This window comes from Prionailurus viverrinus, chromosome E2 (genome assembly GCF_022837055.1).
Source record: "Prionailurus viverrinus isolate Anna chromosome E2, UM_Priviv_1.0, whole genome shotgun sequence".
NCBI classification, from domain to species: Eukaryota; Metazoa; Chordata; class Mammalia; order Carnivora; family Felidae; genus Prionailurus; species Prionailurus viverrinus.
Genome location: NC_062575.1, coordinates 42,437,617 through 42,462,984, shown reverse-complemented (window position 1 = coordinate 42,462,984; position 25,368 = coordinate 42,437,617). Strand labels below are relative to the sequence as shown.

Sequence of the window (25,368 nt, the reverse complement as noted above, 5' to 3'; positions counted from 1 at the left end):
TGAGTGGACAGGGCTGGGCTTGGTGGCCCTCTCTGAGCCCAGGGCCTGCTCTGGCCCTCACGAGGCCCTTCTCCTGTCGGTCCCCCTGGCTGCAGGTCCCAGTGCAGCCCGCTCAGCGCCCTGTGGATTCCATCAGCCAGGCCTCCTCTACCTCCAGCTTCTCCTCTGTGTTGGCACGCTCCGTACAGGAGCCCAAGAAGGACTACAGAGAGGTGAGGCTCCCAGACGGGAGGGCGGACGGGATGGTGGCCCTGTGTCACGGCTGCTACTTAAAGAGCCATGGCGTGATGAGAGCTGCCTAGCGGGCCACCACCGGCACTACTGGGCCAACTTGTCTGCCGTGGCCTGGAGGGAGCCCAGCCAATTCTTGCCTTGCTTCTTGCATGGTCAGCTCCTGAAACAGCTCTTTGCCTTAGGGATTGTGTGTGTGTGTGTGTGTGTGTGTGTGCGTGCGCGCGCGCGCGCGCGCGCGCGCGCGGCAAAGGGAGAGAAGAAGGAGCTTTCTAGGAAAAGTCCCAAGTCAAGTCTCCTGTCGGTCCACAGATTTAAGACCATTTTACAAACTAAATTCTCTCCCCTTACGACCCACTCCATAAGCATCCTTGTCAACCTGATGCGTCATTTCTGACTTCTTGCGAACACATTGTGTTCTGTAAAAGGTGGTTTATAGCCTGTTTTTTTTTCTCCACTTAATCTACCTGAGAGCTTGTCCAGCGTCAGCCCCCAGAGCAGACCATCCCATGCATGTGCCACGACTCCTTCCCCTCTTCCCCTGTGGATGGGAACCTCACTGTGTCCACCCAGGGCATCTGTCCCCTGCCGCCCCCATACCGTGATCTGCTCTTGGAGGGCCCTATAAGCTTAGCTCGAGTCGATAGCACAGCAGCACAAGCCAAGAGACACATTCCAAAGTCTAACGGAGACCTGAAGTTGTTCCTGGGAGGGGTGTGCCCCCTGGTGTCCCCTCAGCTGTCAGACGCTGAGGGCTGAATACGTGTGGTTCTAGAAGGTGGCTGGGCTCCTAGGAAGCACCATCATGTCACTTGGCCATGTCACTAGCAGAGACCTTTCCGAGAGCTCAGGTGGTAGTGGCTTCAGTGCATGCTGGCGCCCTCCCAGACATCCTACTGGGGCAGTCTCAGGGATGTTTGAAAGATACTGAATGAGGGGCGCCTGGGTGGCTCAGTCAGTTAAGCATCCGACTTCGGCTCAGGTCATGATCTCGCGGTCCGTGAGTTCAAGCCCCGCATCGGGCTCTGTGCTGACAGATCAGAGCCTGGAGCCTGTTTCAAATTCTGTGTCTCCCTCTCTCTCTGACCCTCCCCCATTCATGCTGTCTCTCCCTGTCTCAAAAATAAATAAACGTTAAAAAAAAAATTAAAAAAAAAAAAAGATACTGAATGAGATGTTAAAACTCCAATAGACCAACAGACCAACCAGAACTACTAGGTTTTCAGACTTGGTTACTATTTCTTTTTTTTTTTTTTTAATTTTTTTTTAAGATTTATTTATTGTTGAGAGACAGAGACAGAGCATGAGCAGGGAAGGAGCAGAGAAAGACGCAGACACAGAATCAGAAGCAGGCTCCAGGCTCTGAGCCGTCAGCCACAGAGCCCGATGCAGGGCTCAAACTCAAACCACGAGACCACGACCTGAGCCGAAGTCAGACGTTTAACCGACTGAGCCACCCAGGCGCCCACCCAGGCGTTATTTCTTTTATTGCTTTATTATTGAAATCATTTTCTAACACTCTTTTTCCTTTAATTAAGGTAGACAAACTTCTAAGAGCGGTTGCTGATGGAGATCTAGAAATGGTGAGTTTTGAGAAGCGCATCTGAAAAAGCTTGCTCTCGGTTGAAAAGAGCTGTATGGGCGTTTCTTGTCTGTGGTTCCTCCAGGAGCCGAGTTCTGTTCACTTTCACTCGGAAGGGCTGCGTTGAATGACTATGTGGTAATGGAGATGTTAGCAGTTTCCCTTCATGTGACAAGCAGGTGGATGTAAAGTCACATAGCGAGCCTTTTAGATATTCACATTCCCGGAGGCTGATGAGGTGTTGGCCAGCCCTCCCGTGTGCAGGAGCTCACAGTGTGGACTCAGAGCCTGGCCCGCTATCGGGGAACAGGATGTGTGGGCAGGGCTGGCAGAGAGGAGGGGTGGAGGATGGAGGGCTGGAGCCCAGAGGTGCCGGTGTGGCCCTGTGGAAGTTGTGGGTGGCTCTGGCGCCTGGGCAGGAGGCTGAGGTCTGAGGCTTGGGGCTCCAAGGAGTCACAGGCAGGTGTCTGGAATAGGTGGTGCTGGCTGCTCTGGCCTGGCATGGGGAGGGGACGCCCTGCTGGGAGAAGGTGTCTGCCCCGAGCCTCACTGTCAGGTGACAGAGAACATCTGACGACGTCACTGGAGGGTGGACACAGCCTTCCTCAGATTCCACAGGCAGTGTTCCCTAGCTTGCCTCTGGCTTCCTGAAAGGAACTTGTTATGTCTTCTGCTTTAATTTTTTTTTTCAACGTTTTTATTTATTTTTGGGACAGAGAGAGACAGAGCATGAACGGGGGAGGGGCAGAGAGAGAGGGAGACACAGAATCGGAAACAGGCTCCAGGCTCCGAGCCATCAGCCCAGAGCCTGACGCGGGGCTCGACCTCACCGACCGCGAGATCGTGACCTGGCTGAAGTCGGACGCTTAACCGACTGCGCCACCCAGGCGCCCCTATGTCTTCTGCTTTAAAAGGAGGAGTAAATTGGGTGCTTACCAAATTAGGAGCTCTGAGAAGATCATATTACGAGAGAGTTTTGCAGTGATGTGTTTCAGGAGTGCCTTTTGCTGATGGTCGAGCTTGAGGTGGCGCACAGAGGTTACGGGGATCTGATTATAACCAGCTCAGGATGTTAAGAATCTGAATGTAGGGGTGCCTGGGTGGCTCAGTCGGTTCAGCGTCCGACTTCAGCTCAGGTCACTATCTCGTGGTCCGTGAGTTCGAGCCCGCGTCGGGCTCTGGGCTGATGGCTCAGAGCCTGGAGCCTGCTTCCGATTCTGTGTCTCCCTCTCTCTCTGCCCCTCCCCCATTCATGCTCTGTCTCTCTCTGTCTCAAAAAAAAAAAAAAGTTAAAAAAAAAAATTGAAGAATCTGAATGTAGTTACTGGTATATTAACTTCTATCCAGAGACCACTGCTAATCCATCAGACTGGCACACGGTTCCTCTGGGGGGCAGGACATGGTGTCTGTATCTCTGTCCTCTTGTGAGACTGGCCCCGGGAGAACCCAGCATTCTTTGGAGGAAGCAAAGTAGGACTTCTTCAGGCACCCTGGGAGCCATGGTGTGAGCCGGTGACATAGTCTGTGTGGAGAAGCGAGGATGGCCGTCCCTGCATCATGATACACCCACTCCTCTTCCTCCTGTGGGTAGGTGACGGGGCTGAGGCCGTTCGTGAAGGAGGTGAGCAGAGGCAGACTGGCCAGTGTCTTGGGGTCAGCACCCAAACTAATCTACACGCGTGACAGCCTCTGACCCCCTGCCCAAGGCACCTGCCCCTCCACTCCCCCCCGTTCTTGTCACCGACCCTCATCTGTCTCTGTTAGGTGGCCTGTTAGGTGAGGCCCCTGAGTCGACACCTTTGGTGTTTCCGCCCTGTGGAGTATCTGCTGTCAGGATGTGGAAGGGACCTAAAGGAAAGACGTTTGGGCTGGAAAGGGGTCTTCTTGGAACCCTTGTCACTCCCTGCATGCACGAGCTTAGAGTGCTCAGAACTAGGCCTAGAAATGTACTTCCGTTTTTTCCGTTTTTCAGATTTAATATCCTAGACACCAGTTTCTACTGGAGCATAAATTTGACCTCTTGGTGGTCTGCAGTACTTTCACCTACGGGCTAGCGCGTGGTCATGGAAGGGACGCTGGCGTGGAGTCAGGGAGCCTGTGTGTAGGTTTCTACCACCACTTCCTAGTTGTGTGGCCTTGGACAGGTTGTTCCCTCTCTGAGTTTTCTCCCAGCTTAGAAGGGACGGCTGGGTGTTGAGAGTGTGCAATCAGGTGACACCAGGCAAGGTGCTCAGTAAATGCTCCGGGACCAGGGTGTGACAGTGGCACCATTCTTCCCTTTCTAAGATGAACGAATGCCTGACACAAGCTGGAGAAATGGTAGCGTGAGTTCTCTGGTTCGCTGGGAAAAGGACTGAGAAAGGTTTGCGTGCTGTGAACCCAGTCGTGTGTCGGTCACGGTGGTGGTTGAGGACGTGTTGGCCCTGATTTGGGAGCAGCTGTGTGTGTGTGTGTGTGTGTGTGTGTGTGTGTGTGTACGTGTACGTGGGACAGAAGGAGGGAGGGGGAGATACCGTAGCTTGTAAAGGAACCAAGGATGAGTCTTAAGTCCTGTTCTCCTTCCTGCCCAACACCAGGTGCGTTACCTTTTGGAGTGGACAGAGGAGGACCTGGACGAGGTGGAGGACACTGTCAGTGCAGAAGATGTTGACTTTTGTCACCCCTTGTGCCAGTGCCCGAAGTGTGCTCCGGCTCAAAAGGTTTGGCCTTGCTTCTCTTGGTGGCGGTGAGGGTGGGGAGGCAGATTCTTCTCTTTCCCCTTAGGAAAGTTGTCTGCTTCTCAGCCAGCTAGTTACTGAGTGGCTGGAAGTTGGTATCCCTGAGATGTGGTGGGGATTCGTTGTTTAGTTCCGGGAGGAGAAAAGCCAACACCAGGGTGGATCTGGCTTGGGAGGCCTGTCTTCTGAATGAGCAGGGCAGTGAGCAGGGACATGCACACGTGCTCAAATGTTTCAACTGCTCTCTGGGCCCCCGAGTCACAAGGCAAGAGTTCAAGAACAGACGCGCCTGAGGGTGTCTGTCCACCTGGCTGCCAGTCCCCTGAGGAAGCTGCATTTGAGATCCATGGCCCGCTGTCTTTGCTCAAGTTGGTACCCCCTGTGGGAGGATCCTCCCTCCAAGTACAGAGGATTCCCTGTGCCCTTTACCCAGTCTCCCCCAGTGCTAACAGCTTGCAGAGCCATAGAACAGTATCCCAACCAGGATATAGACGTAGAAACCATCCCCACATCTTATCCACATTTCTCCGATTTTGCTTGTACCCACGTGTGCACACGTGTTCACTTTGATCACATGCATAGCTTTGTGCATCCACAGTGAAGGTACTAACCAGCTCCCTTGCCACAGGAAGAGCCACCCGTGCTGCCCTTTCCCACACCCTCCTATTTCCCTGCCATCCCATAACCCCTGAGCTAATTTTTTACAAGGTGTGAGATTTAGGTTGAGGTCCCCTTTTTTGTCTATGGATGTCCACCCGTTCCACACCCCTTGTTGAAAAGACCATCCTTTCTCCAAAGACTTGCTGTTCTACCTCAGATAATATATGCTGTGGGTCTATCTCTGGACTCTGTGTTCTGTTCCGTGGATCTGTGTGTCTGTCCCTTCATCAGTTCCACACTGTCTTGATTACTGTAGCTATAGGAAGCCTCAGTATTGGGTAGAGTGATTCTCCCTAACTTACTCTTCTTTGCCAGGATCATTTTAGCTATTCTATGGCCTGTGCCTTTCTGTATATATTTTAGAATAAGTTTGTTTACGACTACCAAAAATCTTATTAGGATTTTGGTAGGAAATGCATTAAAACTGTAGATCATGTTGGGAAGAAACGACGTCTTTACTGTGTTGTGTTTTCATGAACATGGTATATCTCTCCAAATATTTAGGCCTTCTTTGATTTCTTCATCATTTTGTGATTTTTAGCATAGAGATCCTGTCCATATTTTCTTAAGTGTACACTTAAATATTTCATCTTCTTTTGAGCAATTGTAGATGGTATTGTGCATCTAGTATGCGCTTGTGTGCTAGTTATTTAACTTGATTGTGTATGTCCCATACTGAGAAAATTAATTTGACTCTACAAAACATGTATAGTGGTGTTGTCCTTTGTATTATAAGATAATGTTGCCTTATTTAAAAAAGCTTCACTGTGGGTTTTTTTTTTTAAATTTTTCTTTTTTAATGTTTATTTGTTTTCGAGAGAGAGAAAGAGAGACAGAGTGCGAGTGGGGGAGGGGCAGAGAGAGAAGGAGACACAGAATCTGAAGCAGGCTCCAGGCTCTGAGCTGTCAGCACAGAGCCCGATGTGGGGCTTGAACTCATGAACCGTGAGATCATGACCTGAGCCACAGTCAGATACCTAAGCGACTAAGCCCCCCAGGTGCCCCTTCAGTGTGGGTTATTTTAACCCAATGATATTGAAAAGATTAAACTTTCATTCACATGTAGCTTTTCATCTAGCTGCAGGGTCATGTGCACATTGGGAATGTGCAGCTTCTGTCCTGTCCCCATGCTGCTGGATATATACAGCCCAGAGAATGATTCCCCCTCTACAGACTGCTATGAAAATAAAAAAGGCGGACGGTGTTTCAGAGAATACGATGTGAGGTGACAATACTTCAGGTCCGGTCAGTGACTGTGTGTGGCTAGAGGCAGTTACTGCATCCGTCCCTGTTCTTGCCATTTTCCTACACTCTCTTCTTCCCCGCCTCACGGTTCGCTAGTTGTAACAAGAAACTGAATTACGCATTAAAATAACTGCTGGATTTATCGAATAAAATCTTACGTTCTCTGCTTTTTGAAAACCTCTTACCTTTTTCCCATTTTGAAATGTCTCAAAAAGACGCAGAAGACATAAGAAATACATTTATATGGGAGTTGCTCCCTGTCTGTGATTTAGTTAACCACCCCTGGACCCCACCATCTTCTAGCCCACTGGTGTGTTTAGGGTGTTTGTTTAAAAAACCTTTATTGAGGGGCACCTGGGTGGCTTAGTCGGTTAAGCATCTGACTTCGGCTCAGGTCATGATCTCACGGGTCATGAGTTTGAGCCCCACATCAGCCTCTCTGCTGTCAGCGCACAGCCTGCTTCAGATCCTCTGAACCCATCTCTCTCTCTCTCTCTCTCTCTCTCTCTCTCTCTCTCTCTCTCTCTCAAAAATAAATAAACATTAAAAACAAACCCTAAAAACCTTTACTACAGCAAGATACAGAACATGACCATCACTTCTGAGGGTTTTCTTGGGCTGCTTTGAAACTCTTGCTTTCCCCCTTCCTCCCCTGTCTCAGGCACCACCGGTCTGCTGTCCATCATGACAGGCTCATTGGCATTTTCTAGAATTTAGTGTGAATGGAACCAGACAGTACACACTCTTTTGAGTCTGGCTTCCTTCACTCAGCAGAATGTTTTGAGATCCATGTTGGATCAGCGGTTCATTTCATTTTATTGCTGGGTAGTGTTTTGTTGACTATACGACAGTTTATCTAATCACCCCTTGATGAACATTTGAGTAGTTCCCTGCTCTGGGCTTTGTGAAGAAAGCTAGTGTAAGCATTTGTGAACAAGTCTTTGTATAAATATGCATTTACTTGGGTATATACCTCAGGTTATAATTGCTGGCTTTTGTAGTAAGTGCATGTGTAACTTCATAAGAAACTGCCATTTTTCCAGAGTGATTATGGCATTTTCCATTCCTGCCACTGGTGTGTGAGAGTTCTGGTTGCTCCATATCCTTGTGCCTTTTTAACTGTAGTCACTCCTGTAGGTGTGCAGTGGTATTTCATTGCGTTTTTTCTCCCTGTTCCTTCCTTTGTTTGTTTTTTAGTTTTGAGGTACAATTTACATGCAGCAAAATTCACCCCTCTAATTTTGCATGCAGTTTTTCTGAGAGAGAACCTTCTTAATCAGCAAAAAGTGAACTGGATAACCAGTTTTAATTCTTGGCCAGTCACGTAAAACGCTGACATAATGATTTTATTATCAAAATGTATGATTTGATATCTTAATTTAATGTTTGTTTTCGGTTATATGGTTTATAAATGTTTGTCCTTTTTTTTTTAATGTTTATTTATTTTGAGAGAGAGAGAGAGAGATGGAGCATGAGCAGGGGGAGGGGCCGAGAGAGAGAGGGAGACACAGAATGGGAAGCAGGCTCCAGGCTCTGAGCTGTCAGCACAGAGCCCGACATGGGGCTCAAACTCACGAACCCTGAGATCATGACCTGAGCTGAAGTTGGACGCTCAACCAACTGAACCACTCAGGCGCCCCTTGTTTGTCCTTCTAATTATTGATTGAGGGGCTCCTGGGTGGCTGAATCAGTCAAGTGTCCAACTCTTGATTTTGGCTCAGGTCATGGTCTCACGGTTCGTGGGACGGAGCCCTACATCAGTCTCTACACTGACATCATGGAGCCTGCTTGGGATCCTCTCTGTCCCTCCTTATCTGTCCCTCCCCTGCTTGTGTGCATGCACGTGCTCTCTCTCTCAAGAAGAAATTACTAGTTGATTGTCCTTACATTGGCATGATCGATTTTAAAACCGTTGCGACTCGTAAGGTAGTTTCGTGATAAAAATGACGAACGATGGAGCTAAGCAGCAAACAGCTCTATGAGGCTTGACAAACACGTGGTCGTGTAACCACCGGCACAGTGCACAGTATCTCCATGATACAAATACAGATTTTTCTCCCCCCAGATCTTTTGCCTATTTTTGTCTTAACGTCGGATTATCCAATTGCGTTGTAAGAACCCGTTGTTTTAAAATTCTGGTGGGGCACACCTCTTTCATCAGACCTACATAACGCAGATATTTTCTGCCACTCTGTGACTTGCCTCTTCATTTTCTTAATTGTGTCTTTCCAAGAAGAACCATTGAAAACCAGCTTGTCAAACTCTTCCCTTATGGTTTTTGCTTTTTGTGTCTTCCCTAAGAGATCTTTGCTCATCCCAGTGTTGCAAGGATTTCCTCGTGCATTCACTCCAGGAAAGTGACGTACGACACGGTCGTGGCTCTCACATCTAGGTCTATGAGGCGTTTATAGTTCTTGTGGGGTGGAGTAAGGGCTGATGTGCACTTTCTCCGTATGTGGGCATCCAGTAGTTCGGCGCCATTTGTTGAACAGACTTTCTGTTTCCCGTTGAACTGCCTTGGCATAAATAAGGTATCATTTCAGGGGGGTTGGTCTCTTGAAAATAGAAGTTACTCCTTTGGGATATCTTACCTTTCTCCAGTTGTAGGAATTCACCTGTGGGCCACCTGATTCTGGATCCCACCGTGACCCCAAATTTTGCACAGGGATGGTGGGGGAGTGCCTGGCTTCAATTCCCAGTTTCTTAAATACTGATGACATCTCTGACCCCATCCTCCGCTTTTACTAGAAGCTGGCAAAGATCCCTGCCAGTGGGCTCGGTGTGAATGTAACCAACCAGGACGGCTTCTCCCCACTGCACGTGGCTGCCCTGCACGGTCGGGCGGACCTCGTCCCCCTCCTGTTGAAGCATGGTGCCAACGCAGGTGCCAGAAATGTGAACCAAGCCGTCCCGCTCCACCTGGCCTGCCAGAAGGGCCACTTTCAGGTACGGGTTCTGGCTCCTGGGCACAGGCTGCTTGGCGGGAATGCTGCAGGGGGCAGGTTTGGGGGCCGGCCCGGAGGACAGACACGTTTCCTTCCTCCCTGCTCTGGGATTCTGAGAGGCACATGGCAGGATGGCTCAGCAACAGAACACAGAGCTCTGGTGCTTCTGGGTGAGGACCCTCTCCCTTTCCCCGTCCCTCCTCCCCGCCACACCGCTGGCATTCACATCCCAGTGGCACAGAGGCCCATGTTCTGATTCCGACCCCACCAGGAGCTGGCTCTGGTGTGTGGGTGTGGGTCATTGAGGGCTCTGCCTGCGATTAGCACCTTTCACCCCCACAGCCCGTGGTCTGTGTCAACAGCTTAGTACTTTATAGAGAATGGCCCTATGGAGGAGGTGCAGGAGACCATTGTGAAATGCTTGACTTTTTCAAAGTCCTGTATTTCTTTTTGAGAATTATCTATTTAAAAACAAAAAAAAGTCTCCCTGTTAGCTCTACTCTAAGATTTTAATTTTTTAATTTTTTAAAAAAAGTTCATTTATTTATTTTGAGAGAGAGAGAGAGTACTCAAGCGGGGAAGGGGCAGAGAGAGGGAGAGAATCCCAAGCAGGCTCCACACTGTCAGCACAGGGCCTGTTGTGGGGCTCAATCTCATGGACTGTGAGATCACTCACCCAACTGAGCCACCCCGGGACCCTAGCTCCACTTAAATAAAATAAGCTTTTATTTTTTTAATTATTATTTTTTTAATCATTGTTTTTGAGAGAGACAGAGACAGAGACAGAGCACGAGCAGGGGAAAGGCAGAGAGAGAGGGACACACAGAACCCAAAGCAGGCTCCAGGCTCCGCGCTGTCAGCACAGAGCCTGACGCGGGGCTTGAACCCATGAACTGTGAGATCACGACCTGATCCTGCATCAGGTGCTTAACTGACTGAGCCACCCAGGCGCCCCTATAAGCTTTTAAAGGCCAGGAATCAGGGGCACCTGGCTGGCTCATTCAGGGCTGTGAGTTCAAGCCCCATATTGGGTATAGAGCTTACTTAAAAAGATAACAAAAAATAAATAGGGGTGCCCGCCTGGCTCAGTCAGTGGCACTTGCGACTCTTGATCCCGGGGTTGTGAGTTCAAACTCCACGTTGGGCGTGGAGCCTACTTAAAAAAAAAAAAAAAAAGCGTAAAAATAAAGAATAAAAGACAGGAACCACCTCAGGCCTTCCATGTCTCTTGTAGCACCTAGCATAGCACTCCAAACATCAGTTTCCTAATCTCTTAAGACTGGGATAATAATTCGGCCCTCCATAGGGTGGGTCTAACCATGAAATGGGAAAAATCGCGCCTAGCACATTGCCGGGCAGAGGAGACCCCACTTCCGTTGGTCTGTCCCCTCCCAAGAGTCAGACACGTGTGGGAAGAGCCTTCTAAATACACTTAGAGAAAAGTCCAAAGGATATCAAGTTACAGGATCTCTCTCCACAAATTTAATTACGGTTGAAAAATTTGCCTTCTCTGGGCTAGGTGGTGAAGTATCTCTTGGATTCTAACGCAAAACCCAATAAAAAGGACATAAGTGGAAACACACCGCTCATTTACGCCTCTTCCAACGGCCACCACGAAGTCGCGGCGCTGCTGTTACAGGTGAGCTGCCGATCCCGGTCCGGGGCGGGCTTCGCGTCGCCTGGAGTCTGCGTCACTGTGGTCTGCCCTTCCTTTCGACCGCACCGTCTCTCCTTCCAGCACGGGGCCTCCATTAACGTCTGTAACAACAAGGGCAACACGGCGCTGCACGAGGCTGTGATCGAAAAGCACGTCTTCGTGGTGGAGCTGCTTCTCCTTCACGGGGCATCGGTTCAGGTCTTGAACAAGAGGCAGTGCACAGCTCTAGACTGTGCTGAACAGGTGAGCGGGGGGCCCCCTCGCAGCTCCCTCTGGATCCCCTGTGGTTACACCGCACCTGAAATAGCTATAGCTGACCTTGGAATCGCCGTGCTGGGCTGGGTGGCTGTGCCAGAAGATGGCCAGTGTGGTCAGATGTCCGGTCCTTGGTCCCCTGGTCAGGTGTCCATCCGGTCCTGCCTGGGGAGCTGGGAGTCAGTCCTTCAGGGCTCGCTTTCCATGGGCTGAGTAGAGGTGCTCCCCCAGCAACTACGGGTGTCGGTACCCTGGGGTGGCCCGGGGACAAGCCATCACGTGCTCACAGGGAAGTTCGGGGCTCACCCTGCCTGCAGTGGTCTTCACGGCACCATGGAGAAAGTTTGGTCAGTTGGCGGTTCTAAGACTCTTTGGTGCGAGGGGAACTGTGGGGACCAGTTCACCCCTCCTTCCAGTGCCGTGGGTGTTGGCATGGGGCAGTGGCGAGGAAAAGGCTTCCTCTCCTCTCCTAGGAGAAGCAAGCTGTCTATTCCTGTTTTCCTGTTGAATCTTTTCATTTTTGACTCTGGGTAGACAGCCAGTAGGCTGTTAAATGAATCTGGTGTCGCATAAAAGTCACTATAAACCCAACGTACTCATGGGCTTATCGTATTAATTTTCAGTGGCATTTCTTAACAGAATTGAAACATTTTATTTTATTTATTATTTATTATTTATTTTTATTTTAGAGAGAGAGCGAGAGTGAGCAAGCGGGAGAGGGAGGCAGAGGGAGAGAGAGCCTCCCCAATAGGCTCCACACTCAGTGCGGAGTCTGATGTGGGGTTCAGTCCCACAACCCTGGGATCATGACCTGAGCCAAAATCAAAATTTGGCCACTCAGCCAACTGAGCCACCCAGGCACCCCTGGAATTGAAATATTTTAAACCTTCAGTTAGCACTTTCTCTGATGACGATAAGGATGAGTGTTTTTTATCTCGTAGTCACTATGTGCTGGGTCGTGCATGACCTCATGATAACTGTGCAATAACAGAGCCCGTGATGGGCAACCCAGCGCACGGAGCAGCAGTACCTGGGAGAGGAGGAGCCGGGCTCCGAGCGCTGGGCTGCCCGGAAGCACAAGGCTCCGTGGCGTCACAGTCCCATCTGTGGCTGCTCCTTGCTTCTCTGTCCGGCCGCACCAATATGGACAGTTACATCAAAAATGAGCACGAACCTGCTAAGAATGAAAACTGTTCCTGTAACCTTTTCCCTTTCAAATTGTAGAATTCAAAAATAATGGAATTACTTCAGGTGGTACCGAGCTGTGTGGCCACGTCAGGCGATGCTGGCGAGACGGACCACAAGGAGTACGTTACTGTTAAGATCCGGAAAAAATGTAAGAACTTAACATTCTCTCTGTAATTCTCAGCATGGGCCTCTTTGGGAATCCATGAGTAGTTGCTGGTGTTCGTTTAATTTTAAATGTAGAATGTCATCATACTGGTGACTGGGGCAGGGATATGGGCACCAAAGAAATGGACGATACAGCCTAACTCGGCGGCTTGTTTTGCTACTGATTTTCTGGCTGATCGGGATGATGCTTCCTCCGGAAGTGAGGTGGCCTCTCTCAGCCTCACCTTGAAGGCTCGGGCCTCCCCTCCGCCAGCTGGAGAGGAGGAGCAGCCGCTGGGAGATTCTTTCCTGCTGCCTGTCCCCAATCCAGGCCCTTTTTTTTTTTTTAATTTTTTTTTTTTAACGTTTATTTATTTTTGAGACAGAGAGAGACAGAGCATGAAGTGGGGAGGGGCAGAGAGAGAGGGAGACACAGAATCGGAAGCAGGCTCCAGGCTCTGAGCCATCAGCCCAGAGCCCGACGCGGGGCTCGAACTCACGGACCGCGAGATCGTGACCTGAGCTGAAGTCGGACGCTCAACCGACTGAGCCACCCAGGCGGCCCAATCCAGGCCTTTTTAAAGGTGTTTCCTGGACCTCTGGGGCTGTGTTTCCTGCTAACTTTAAAGGTTTTTTGTTTGTTTGTTTTTAATTTGCACGTATACAGAATTTATTGGTAATTAGAACAATAGTTGCCAATCATGGGTGGGGCTGAAGTAATTTTTTTTTTAAACTTGTTATGGTCTAGGTAGGTCTCATGTTCTACTCTTTACTTTTATTTTTTTAAAGATTTTATTTTATTATTTTTTTTAATGTTTATTTTTGAGAGAGACAGAGAGACAGAGGCAGAGCATGAGTGGGGGAGGGGGAGGGGGAGAGGGAGACACAGAATCCGAAGCAGGCTCCAGGCTCCGAGCTGTCAGCACAGAGCCTGACGTGGGACTTAAACCCACAAACTGTGAAATCATGACCTGAGACGAAGTCGGATGCTCAACTGACTGAGCCACCCACGTGCCTCAATTTTATTGTTTTTAAAGTAATTTCTGTACCCAACATGGGGCTCAGAGTCACAGCCCTGAGATCAAGATTCACTCGCTGTACTAACTGAGCCAGCTAGGTGCCCCTCTATTCTTGTTTAAAATTACAGTATAGTTTGTAGTGTAATAATGTGAGAAACCCATTTCCATGTCTGGATAATCCTGAGTCTGTCTCACAAAGTGTCCTGTGTGTTAATAAGGATGCATCTTTCTTCTTTTCCGTGGGGGCTTACCGGTAATAAACAGATAGCTACTAATATGTCTCTTTAAGCAAATGCAGTGTGTAATTTTCTCAATTTTGTTAAACTAAGAAAATTGAAAGGTTGCATCTGTGCTACAACTTTAAAAATCCTTAAAACTACTTCAGAAGTTCTCAAATGTTTATCCTTTTTTATCTACAGGGAACTCAAAAATGTATGATCTACCAGATGAACCTTTTACAAGACAGTTTTACTTTGTCCACTCAGGTGGTCAGTTTAAGTGAGTATAAAATTTGCGTTGATTTCTGGGCTGTGACCCGACTTTTACTTACAACTAAAGCCAGGTATGTGCCCCTTTGATGGGTTACAGAAAAATCTGCGCTCGTCAAATGCTGCCACCTTGTGGCCAACCAGAGTGTTCGACACCACTGTCCCAAACACTGATGTCACTTTGGTTTGGGTTTCAGGGGAAGGACTTCAAGGGAGATTATGGCGAGGGAGAGAAGTGTCCCTAATTTTACTGAAGACTGTTTGCATGAGGTGAGTCATGAAACGCTGGCTTATCATCATATTTCTTTTTTTGTTTTTAATTATTTTTGAGAGAAAGCTAGCAGGGGAGGCGCAGAGAGAGGGGCAGAGGGAGAATCTAAAGCAGGCTCCACACCATCAGTGCAGAGCCCGACAGGGGGCTCGATCCCACAAACTGTGAGATCATGACCTGAGCCGAGACCAAGAGTCGGACACTTAACCGACTGAGCCACCCAGGCGCCCCTCATCGTATTCTTAAAGCCTGGCTTTTCCAAAACGAACCCGTGGTGAACACGTTTCTCATGTCACGATCCCCTTCTTTTCAAGAGTCAGTAACAACTAAGATGAGTTCGTTAGCGGCACAGCCAAGGGCACAGACTTCGTTTACTGAGAAAGGAGAGCGAGGGGACAGTGGGAACAGGGGTGGGCGCGGAGAGCCCCTGCAGCTTGTGGCGTGTGTGCTCAGTGAGATAGCTCGGGTTACGCCATCTAGGATTCACTAGTGTGTGAATCACCGATGTCAGGAAGAAACCAAGTTTGTGTCTGGATGGGTTCAACAAAAGCCTTCTCCGAATACGGTCGGAAGCTGCTCACGTGGACAGATCCGCGTGTGGCCGCCTTCCGACAGCCTGTTCACTCACTCAGTTACAAAAGGGAGGCTGCTTTGGGTGCGGTGGTGCAATGGTGCCTCTTCCCAGAAACCTGACTTTCCTGCCTGCTCCTGGCAGTATGACTGCGGATGGGTACACTTGCCAGCACGTGCAGTGGCACAGGCTTGTCGAAGCACGTCTGCGCAGGCGCTAAGTCTTTGCTTTAGAGAACTGAAGTGATTTTTGTCAACCTGGCTGATTTCGGCCTCCGACGCAATCTTCCGGGACTTGCTGACGGACCGTCCCGCCGCTGCGTGGGAAACCCACAGACTGAAATCTGCTTGGGCTCAGTCGGGTGCCAGCTCTTCCCCTGTGAGCGACGGGGACTTAGGCAGGTTGCTTCCACTTGCTGACCCTGTGCCTCAGCCGTGCACGGTGTAGCCATCAGGGCGTACTTGTTATAAAGATTAGATGTGAGATCAGGTAGAGCCCTGACGTTGCGTCTGACACACAGAGTATCAGTGGCACCCATGCTGTCCCACAGGGATGTCAGAGCTGAAGTTATGCCCAGAAAGTAGCGAGCACGTCGGGTGACACACAGAAGCACGCAAGGACGCCGTTCTTGTGTGGTTCTTGTTTTACACGCAGTGTGAACGAACTGCTTGAATTGTACCGTTTCTTCAGCCAGGGAGGCAAAAAGTTACACGGGAGCAGAACAACCCGCCAGACCAGGGCGGACCTGAGACTGCGGGCAGAGGAAGCAGCAGTCAGCCCGAGAGGCCCGGGCTGAAACAAAGCGTTCCTGCGAGCCGGCGGATGCTGCGCAGACACACCGTCGAGGACACGGTCGCAGCCAAGAGCCCCGGGACCGCCGGAGACCCAGCTGCTCCCCGAGAGGCTACTGTTACTTCCCAGTCTTAACAGCGGTAAGCGGTTGTTAAGTCGGCTGCCAGGAGGTGAGTCCTCAACAAGAAGGTGCCGAGCAGGAACCCAGCTGAGAACTGACCTGTACTTTGCGTTTGGTTTGAGAGTAAAGCAGAAAGTTCCTGAAAGCTTTTCTGTGGCCGAGGGAAAGAATGCAACAAAGAACACCATCACCATCTCTCTCCTCTTCAGAGCTCATGAATGCACTGGAAAGGGAATACACAGAGTTTCCAGTGGTGTCCCGATCCCTGAGACCGGGTGTGGGCTTCTTCTGAAGCAGCAGGCCACCTGGCTGCAGAGATGGCTTTCATCACCGGGTTCCGTCCTCCCACCGCAAGGTGCTAACCTCTGCCGTGTGTACAGATTAGCAAACCATCCGCTAAAGAACCCCGCCCTCTGGGATAGGCTGCGGAGAAGCAGCGTGGGCTCCAGGGCACCGTGGAGGCCGGGCGGGCGGGACGCGCTGGCCTGGAGAAAAGAGGGCCTGGAAAATATTCCTTTGCAAAGCAGCACTCGAGCCCAAAGATGTCCCCGTGCCAGTGTGGCGTTTAGTGAAAAGGACATTTATGACCTGTTCTGCACTATGTATGTGGGGAAGGTTGGGTGTAATTTTTCTTCCAACAAAGTAAGTACAGGTGTTTGATCACCGCACATACGCACCCGTATCAGTGTCTCTCGAAACCTCCCCTCCCGTTAAAAACCTCCCTTGGATGTCACACCTGCCGGATGGTTCCTGAGCTAGAGAGATTTGGCACATCTTTCCTTAGTCTTTTGATTCAGATTCAAAACTTACAGCACAAACCAGGTCAGAGTTACTTTCGGTTAGAATTTATTGCCATTTATTCCTTTTTATAAATTTCTATAGATTATACTTATTTTTTTATGTTACTAATTGGCCTACAGCTGCAAACATGGGTTTGTCCTGAGTACATTTTCAAGTAACTTTGTAATAGGGACATGGTTTTGTGCATGTTCTTGGAAATACTTGTGTATGTATAGAAGGGAGGGACTGATTATTTTTCTACAAAGTAATTTATGATTTCTAATTTTCTAATGTGCCTTGGATCTGTGCCAAATGATGGGAAAGAAAACAGTAAACTCTATGATTCTTGAGCGTGTCATGGTACACTTCTTTAGTTGGTCTTTTGCTCTGGAGATGGGTGTTTCTCTTCCTCTCCGCTATAAACGTGTGCTTTGTGTATGGAAAGATCTTCCCCCATTGGATGGATACACACTTCTCACTGAAATATGTAAACCGGATCATTCAGAGCAGACCCTCACCCATTCGCCTCCCTAGGACTGACTGAGGCTAGCAGGTGCAATGCCCAGAAAAAGGTTTTAATTTTTTAAAAAACCAGAACAGAAGTGAAGGCAATATAGCGTTTTAGCCCAAACAGGAAATAAGCACTGTTGCTTTGCAAATTTCTTTATTCAGGTTTATTTTTCCTCCTTTTCCACAGTATTAAACAAAACGACCTCATTGACCTAAGTCGCGGTGTGCTGCCCTCCTAATTAAGAAATCGTGTCCTGCGCAGTCTGTCAGCCAAGCTGCAAATACACGCATTTGATATCCCCTCATTTTTTGGGTGGTACGATAGAATTTTGAAAACTATTTAATTCTAACAGTCGCCCCGAGTGGTAGAACTGTCAAATGTTGAAATAGGTTCAGAGAAAGAAGGGTGATTTGCTGGCACTATCAGATCTGGGGTCACGGCCTGCTTGGTGCTGTCATCTGAACTGGTAGTTTCCAGTGCGGTGTGTCTTCTGGAGATGTAAGTACCTTGAATGAGATGGTCGATTTTAGGGGAGAAGCTTCTTCCTGAGCTACTCTGCGATTAGCAGGGTGAGCTGTCTGAAGTGACTACCTCAATTATTTTTTAAAACTTGTTTTTCTCCAGTTCTTTCCCACTTAAAACTTCATTTGACCACTCAGAAATTGGTAATGCCCAAATTTCTATACTGTGTGAGAATGCTTTGAATTCAAAGTATTGTCAATTAAATTAGAAAGCTTAGAATAACCACGCCCCATTTCCTAGGCTGCCTTGCAGAACTTTTATCCTTGTGTACAGAACCACTTTCCATCCTCAAGTGTCCTTGAGGACAGGATAGATGCCGTCAGGACAGTGGTTATTCTGTAGGAGGAAGTATGTAACAAAACTTGCAGAGAATCATCTAGTCTCCTTCCAGCATTTTTATGTAAATAAGACCTAAAGCAAAGTTTACCTATAACTGGGATGTGCTTCCCCCCCCCCCCAAAATCCCTGAGCAAAACTTATATTTGACTCTAATTCTGTTCCTTTTAAAAAATTTTGATGTTAAAAGTTCTACTCATTAGTTTGTTTATTCAGGAATGCTAGATGCTCCAACACGGACTTTCTTGGCCACAGTTCCAAATTTCAAGTCCCCAAATGAGTAACATCTCAAATACACAGTTTAGATGTAGATCAGCAGTATGCTCATTAGAGAGACTGGGATTCTAAACCATTTTTCCTGTTACTTTCCTGTCACCAATCCTATTCCCTTCATATTAAATGTTATGAACTTACTCCTGGGCTGAGGCCTCTAAAAGGTTACACCAAAGAGCTCACTTGAGAAGTAAATTTATGAGTAAAGGTTTCAAAATCTAGTGGGAGGAAAGCACAATAGATGACATGTGCTTTAAATTACCTGCAATTTTATCGGTGAAGAACTCCAACAATTCTACCAAAATGTTTAACTGCTAAAGTTAGAAGGCACTTACTTTGTTTCCAACATGTTGGTTATCGTTCCTGTATTACTATCAGTGTCTCCTAGTTATTTTGGTAATTTTCTGCAATGCAAGTACCACTGTCTTGGATTGGGGTAATACTTGTTAAGATAATATAGTCTCAGTGCCTTTGAAAAGTAGGTTATAAATGAAACCAAAGCAAGGAATTTCCTTACCTTAAACATACAGATCATCTTCAGGAAGAAAAATAGTGTACCTGGTTTCAGAACCTAGATTTTGGAAATATTAGATGTTAAACATTAATAAAAGTTGATTCCTCTCAATCCATGGGTTTTAACTACCATGTTACTGGATGCTATTTCCTTCTTACTGAAGGGTAAGCCAGCGTCTATTTCTGCAAAGGCCATTTTCCTAACACTAATGTCACAGTTACAAAGAATATATTCATGCTGCTACACGTTTATAAACTTTTGGTATGAAAGAAAAAAATTCCAAACGCAGATCTGTTCATTCGGCTATGGTACAAAAAAAACTTTGCCCAAATTGTTTTATTTTGCATAACAAGTTTATTTTTTTAAAAGGCATATAGACAATAAACAAAGTAAACAATCAGATCTTTACTTCCACCAAGTGTTATCTGTCCTAGAACTGTTCCATTAAGTTCCAGTCTCTAAACATCTTAAACTCAATAATCATCCTCTTCATCAGAGTCCATGACTTTTCTTCTGTTGAACTGGGGGGAAAGTAAAGGAGTGTCACTACAGGTTTAATAAAGCAGAACTCAGACTTTCTGACAAGAACAAGGTCTACTACTACAAGACATTAGACCTTTGAAACAACTTAGGGTTTTGTATCGATTGGGGGGGGGGAACAGAAGAGCTTTAATAATTAGACCCCTCACAAGTGCAGCCTTTCTCCCCAAATTTTCACCTGTTACAAATGGAAAATGTTTATGGGCTGAAACATGTTTTGATACAGTAGATAAATACAGGATATTTAACACTTATCATTAAAATCTTTTTCTTTTGCCATGCACATTTGGGGAAACTTACTTTAACTGTGGTTTTCTTTTCTGTTTGTTGGCTTACTTTTTCAAGGATTTCTATTAAACCTTGTTCTGATACCTAGGATAACCAGAAAGAAAAACAGTACTTTTTTTAAACAAAGAGTTTATACCTCAGCAGATTGAATGTTTTTCATCTTTCTGGGGGCACGGGGGCAGAGGTCAAGAGGCAAGGAAGGAGAGGCAAGACAGGAGGTTCTAACTACTGGTTTAAGTTCCAAATCAATTTTGCTCTGCTAGCCTCATTTGAGGAGAGGGGAAGGTATCCATCGATTAGCTCTCTCAGGAAAATTCCACATTAAGAGTACTTAAGAACACCTTTAGCACCACTAAGACAATGACAAGCACCTACACCTGTGTTGGAGACACACAGCTTGTGCTCTTGAAGAGCTTAAATGAAGGAGAGAAGTCACTCAAAATAGATGAACGGTCATCGTCTCTTCCGCACACGCTCTTAGGGTAAGGGGTTCAAGCGCAGGCCTGATCCCCGCAGGCTATGGAGGCAACAGCCAGCTTCCAGTGCAGGTGGGGCTCATCTTGAAGGAAGGATCTTGAAGGAAGGTCAGGCTCACCAGAGCTCATCAGGGCATCACAGCCACGCACATAATAACCAGGAATTTCAGCACCTCCTCCTTTGCAAAACACGCTCAACTTATACGTACATGGGTAGTATTTTATTTGGTATCACTGACAAACCTGTTGCCAGTGTAGAAGCAATTAGATGCTGACCCTAATAGTCCCTGGGTCACACACACACACATCAAGGTTCCATAGCAGCGTCATAAAGGAAAGCAGCAGAGGACTTTAGGAAAGGCAATTAGTTATCTTTTAGGATTTATGGTAGACACAAGTATTCTCTCCTTTATAAATTGCTTCACTGAAATAGTCAACAAGAACTTCTGAACCAGAAGATGAAACTGATCTTTTGAAGATATGTTTTGATAAAGTCAATAACAACAGGTAAAACGGCCTCAAGACAGTCCAAGCTTACCTTCCCACTTAGTTGCCCGTATCTTGCCATCTGTATGAGGTAATTCTCTACTGCTTTAGTTTTTTCAGGCTTTACAAGTGCTAAGTTACTTACTAAAAAGAAAAAGAAGGAGTCAAAACCAAATGCACACTTAGAGAACTTAAAACTATTCACCAACATTTCCAAAGCACTTCACAGACCTGTGTTTTGAGACTAGCAAAGTAGGCAGGTAGGGCGGATTGTACAACAGCCCGTCTTAAAAATGAGGAAACTCAAGTGCAGCCATGTCAATCTCAGTCAACACCACACAGAGGTAGTGGGAGAGCCAAGGTTCAACTTGGGTCCTCAGATTCTAAGCCTGAGGTCTTTTGTTTTTATTATTATTATTTTTTAATGATTTCCACTTAAATGGAAAGCAATTTCTGTATGACCACACATATATAATTGTTGATCCATCTAAGAAACCTGCCTCTTCTAAGCCGGGCTTCAAGTTACAATACAAAAGATACTAGCTCATTTGGATTGGCTTATTAGTTTTTTCTATATGTTTTGGAATTTACTGTGAAAAATTATGAACATACACTAAAACAGAGACAATAAACCTCCCAAATCCCCATCACCCACATAAACTACCAGCAACATTTTGTGATTGACTCGATTAAAGAGTGGTTTCCTATAAATTTGACCTAAAATGCACTTGGAGATCATCTCTTTGATAAGCGAGAACTGAGCTGGTATTTTTAGCAACGGTTTAATTACATTTCTTTAGGTTTATTAACTTCACATTTCTCACAACTTTATCTGCATCACGTTTTTAAGTTAAACAAATATTTAATCCAGAGACAGCAACGATATCCTAGATCCCTTGCCCTATTCCAGTAGCTCAGGTCCATTTTATGGAAGTAAGTTAGAGGAAACTAAAGATGCTTACGGCGGGCCCGGGCTGACTGATCCAGGACTTGGGCTAAGATACTGTTTCTCATTTCTGCTTCCCTATGACACAAACAGATCAGCACAATTAGAACCATGCTGTCAGCATTCCTACTGAACACACAACTCCCGTGTTTCCCAAGATGGAAGCCTGCCGCGCACCCAGACTGCGCTATGGCAGGCGCCTCGGAGGCAGCAGTTTCCATACCCAAGTAGGAGTCCAGGCCCGCCCTCAAAAGTTAGCTTTATTTTATGGGGGTACTAACCTACCAGGTTTAAAGGTAAAACTTTAGATTTTCATCATTCAGGGTGGAGTTTTAGTTCCGCCACTATTACCAACATACATAAAGTACCCAGTGTGTGAGAGGTTCTAGAAATTGGTAGTTAAGATTCCAGGCAATTAAAGGACCAAATGATTAATCTGTGATTTTTCTTAGAGATGAAGCTGAGACCTAGGAAGGCTATGTTATGGGGACACAGGTAAACCTGGCCAAGCTGGAACCAGACCCCATGGTTCAAGACTCTCAGTTCCACTTTTTGAGTGGGGAGGGGGAGTGAAATTATAACCTTGCAACCATCCTTGCATCTTTCTACCGATTCAAGTGGGAACTAGTTCTCAGGACAGTGGTTTCGAACTTTTATTTAAGCAGCAAAAAAAAAAAAGTTTTTCCCAAATGAAATCCTTTAGCGAACTTACTACACAACACAGACAAAAGCAGATCCTCCGGCTGAATCAGAAGGGGAGCTGGGGCTGGCTGTGCCTACGGGCCACCCCCAGCTGAGGTGGCTAAGCACACGGTGGTGCACAGCCCACCTCCACAAGCCATTTCCTTATTGCCCCTGAGTACTTCAACCCTGTTATTTACTGAATCAAAGAATGCCATCAATTGTAAGATGCGCCATAGTTTGCGTACCTCTAAGAACAAAATGGGCGAGTCTAATAAGAGATCCCTACTCAAAGCTGGGTATCAAAGAGTAACACCCACAGTACAAGGTAAACAAAAAATAAACCCGCCATGCAGAAAGGGACAGAAAGGATGCATGCCATCAGCCTTGGTCCCGAGTGAAGGAAGAAAAAAGTTCCTGTCAGAGTCTGAACTTCAAGCTTTAGTCTTACAGGTTTTCTGTCTGAATTTACACTGCTTGGGGGTGAGTGAAATCTCAAGCACAGAATTTTTTTTCAGTTTATTTATTTATTTTGAGAGAGAGCAACAGAGTAGGGGAGGGGCGGGGAGGGGCAGAAAGAGAGAATCCCAAGCAGGCTCCACACTGCTAGTGCGGAGCATGACAAGAGGCTCGAGCCCTCAAACCACGAGATCATGACCTGAGAAAAATCAAGAGTCAGACGGTCAACTCACTGAGCCACCCAGATGCCCCTCAAGCACAGAATTTAATTTTAAAAGGTCTCAGGTTAGAAATGTACCCAAGTTATGGCAGAAGCAAAAATAAATCCTCTCTGGAAGAATCCAGGACAAGAGTGATCCATTATGAGACAGATCTAATCTCTGTTAAATGTGAAAAAATACATGTCTTACAATCAATGAAATTCACGTCATAGTTTTATTTTCTTCTCAGCACCATTCTTCTCCCACTAATAAGCCCCAGAGGGACGGAACCTTTTCTGCCTTGCCGATTTCTCTAGACCCAGCACAGTGCCTGATTCGGACCTGGTGCTCAATAACTACTTGCTGAATGAATGAATGAGTTAAATGGCAGCATGATGGGGAGAGGGGAAAATGGTGTTCAACAGGTACAGAGTTTCCGTCTTGCAAGATGAAAAGGTTCTAGAGATCTGTTGCATAATAATAACACTACAGTAAACACGAATGAGCTGCACACTTAAAAATATTTATTACGGTAAATTTTATGTGTGTGTGTGTGTGTGTGTGTGTGTGTGTGTGTTTTTAAATCACCGTTAGGAAAAAAAGGTAGCATGGTGAGGTAACTGGGTGTTCATTCACTAAATCTGCTATGTGTGAGGTGCCCAGCCACATGCTGGGATAAAATAAGAGGAGTTTAACAGTTAATGTGCAGAGAAATTTACTAAATGTGAAGCACTGTACCTACGTAATCCTTACAACATCCCCATGAGGTAGCCCTATTATTAGGCTCATTTTTAAGGTAATCACAGTTTAGCAGAGAAGCAACATCAACCAGCAATTACAAGGGAAATATGCGGAGTTCCATACACCTTTCTTTAATTAGCAAATTAATAACGAAAATACCCTGATTATTTATGGGAAAATCTCTATGCCAGGAAAAACTTTAAGATGGACACATCTATTAAATAACTAAACTAGGGGTGCCCGGGCTGGCTCAGCTGGAAGAGCATGTGACTTTTTTTCTTTTAAACGTTTATTTTTGAGAAAGAGAACGGGAGCACAAATGGGGAAGGGGCAGAGAGAGAGAGAGAGAGAGAGACAGAGAGAGAGAGAGAGAGAGAACAACAGAAGATCTGAAGCGCGCTCCTGCTGACAGAACCCCCGGAGTCCGGAGTCAAGTCAGATGCTCAGAGACTGAGCCACCCAGGCGCCCCAGGGCATGCAACTCTAGATCTCAGGTTTTGAGTGTGAGCCCCACCATGGGTATAGTGATTACTTAAAAATAATAATAATAATGTAATAACTAAATTTTAAAACCCATTTGGTGGTTTTTTACCATTTTGAACCATCCTTCAAAAAGTTCAGAATTCCAGCCCATACCTGTGCTTTGCTTCCTGTTGTGCTGCATCGCCAGGATCCTGGGGGGGGGGGGGGGGGGGGGGGGGGGGAAGGGGGGAGTAAAAATTGTATCTTTTAGTCAATTTCACTTAAGAAGAAAGTAGTAACTACTTTCTTGTTTCTGATACCTAATAGGCTCCAGCAGTGGTAAGAATCAAATTATCACCAAATAACTAAAAGCTGGGCCTCACAGAAATCAATAGGATAGTTTCCACTTACTACAATGTTTTGACAAGCTTCTAAAATCACAATCTAGTAGAATGTTTTAAATACAAACAACCATGAGGGAGGGGAGTCCCTGTCCTACGAAACCGGAGTTTAGGAGGTCATAATAATATTTGCTTCGGTATTGGGGGCGCGGATTCAAAGGGCGCTTCCTTGGAGACCTTCCCGCTCCAGCCCTATCACGGTGGTCCCTTGGCAGTCTTTAACTTGAGCACTTTATCTACGGGATTAGTGTTGGGCGCCTGGCTCCTCCCCGGGACCCACAACTCCGCCAGAGAGGATGTTCCCCACTGTACCCGCAGCACCTCGCACACAGCAGACCCTCAAACAATGTCGACTACTTGGGTCGGAACACCCTAATTTTAGGAAACAATTCGGCCAGAAAGCTAAGGGGGACGGAGAGAACCGAGGAGCTGAGCACTTTGTCCTGGAGAGACGCCGGCCCGGCGAGGCCCAGCGCCTGCCCGCCCGGGAGCCGCACGCGGTCGGCCTCCGCGGCCCAGCGCCCACGCGCCGGGAGAGGGGCCCAGGCCGGCCTCGGGGGCCAGCGACGGCGTCCTGGGCCCGCGGGGCGAGCTCCAGCCGCGGTGCCTGAACCTCCGCCTGGGGCCGCGCCCTCCACCCCGGGCGAGGGCGGTGCCCGCTAGGAACGGGCCGGGCGGGGGCGCTCACCCCGTGCTTCGCCTGCAGCTCCGCCAGCCTTTGCTTCCTCAGCGCCTCCAGCTCCTCCTCCGCCATGGTGCGGCGGTTCTGAGTCCAGCAGCCGCAGCCAAGCTCCGAGGACTCTCCAGCGGCGCCCGGGCGCGAGGGCGACCCTCCCCACTGCGCAGGCGCCCGCAGCGCCCAGGCA

General features: G+C 47.5%; 2 protein-coding genes across 5 annotated transcripts in view; one reads left to right on the top strand and one right to left on the bottom strand.

Moving 5' to 3' along the window:
- ANKRD27 (ankyrin repeat domain 27) overlaps positions 1-17,014 on the top strand; it is a 52,726-nt gene extending 35,712 nt beyond the window's left edge. For 2 of the 4 annotated variants that reach the window (XM_047834405.1, XM_047834408.1), the window contains 10 exons: positions 96-212; positions 1,770-1,814; positions 4,390-4,512; positions 9,184-9,381; positions 10,900-11,019; positions 11,119-11,280; positions 12,517-12,628; positions 14,063-14,141; positions 14,329-14,401; positions 15,664-17,014. In XM_047834405.1, coding sequence (XP_047690361.1) covers positions 96-212; positions 1,770-1,814; positions 4,390-4,512; positions 9,184-9,381; positions 10,900-11,019; positions 11,119-11,280; positions 12,517-12,628; positions 14,063-14,141; positions 14,329-14,401; positions 15,664-15,900 — 1,266 coding nt within the window. In that variant the 3' untranslated portion in view covers positions 15,901-17,014. The other 2 variants (XM_047834406.1, XM_047834407.1) reach the window with 2 other exon arrangements.
- Positions 17,015-19,156: 2,142 nt separating this feature from the next.
- On the bottom strand, positions 19,157-25,363 carry PDCD5 (programmed cell death 5). The gene is made up of 6 exons (XM_047834416.1): positions 25,191-25,363; positions 24,276-24,313; positions 21,575-21,636; positions 20,665-20,756; positions 19,663-19,734; positions 19,157-19,343 (listed from the first exon to the last, which is right to left on the bottom strand). Exons 1-6 carry the CDS (start codon positions 25,254-25,256, stop codon positions 19,296-19,298), a joined length of 378 nt encoding a protein of 125 aa, XP_047690372.1. The 5' UTR covers positions 25,257-25,363; the 3' UTR covers positions 19,157-19,295.
- Positions 25,364-25,368: the final 5 nt, after the last annotated feature.

What these genes read in the sequence shown, in the direction of transcription:
- PDCD5 (XM_047834416.1), bottom strand. Translation starts at nt 25,256, where the DNA reads ATGGCGGAGGAGGAGCTGGAGGCGCTGAGGAAGCAAAGGCTGGCGGAG. An exon ending in CAACAGGAAGCAAAGCACAG is followed by an intron (nt 21,637 to 24,275) that starts GTATGGGCTGGA and finishes TTTGTGTCATAG; the next exon opens with GGAAGCAGAAATGAGAAACA. An exon ending in TCAGTCAGCCCGGGCCCGCC is followed by an intron (nt 20,757 to 21,574) that starts GTAAGCATCTTT and finishes TTTTCTTTTTAG; the next exon opens with TAAGTAACTTAGCACTTGTA.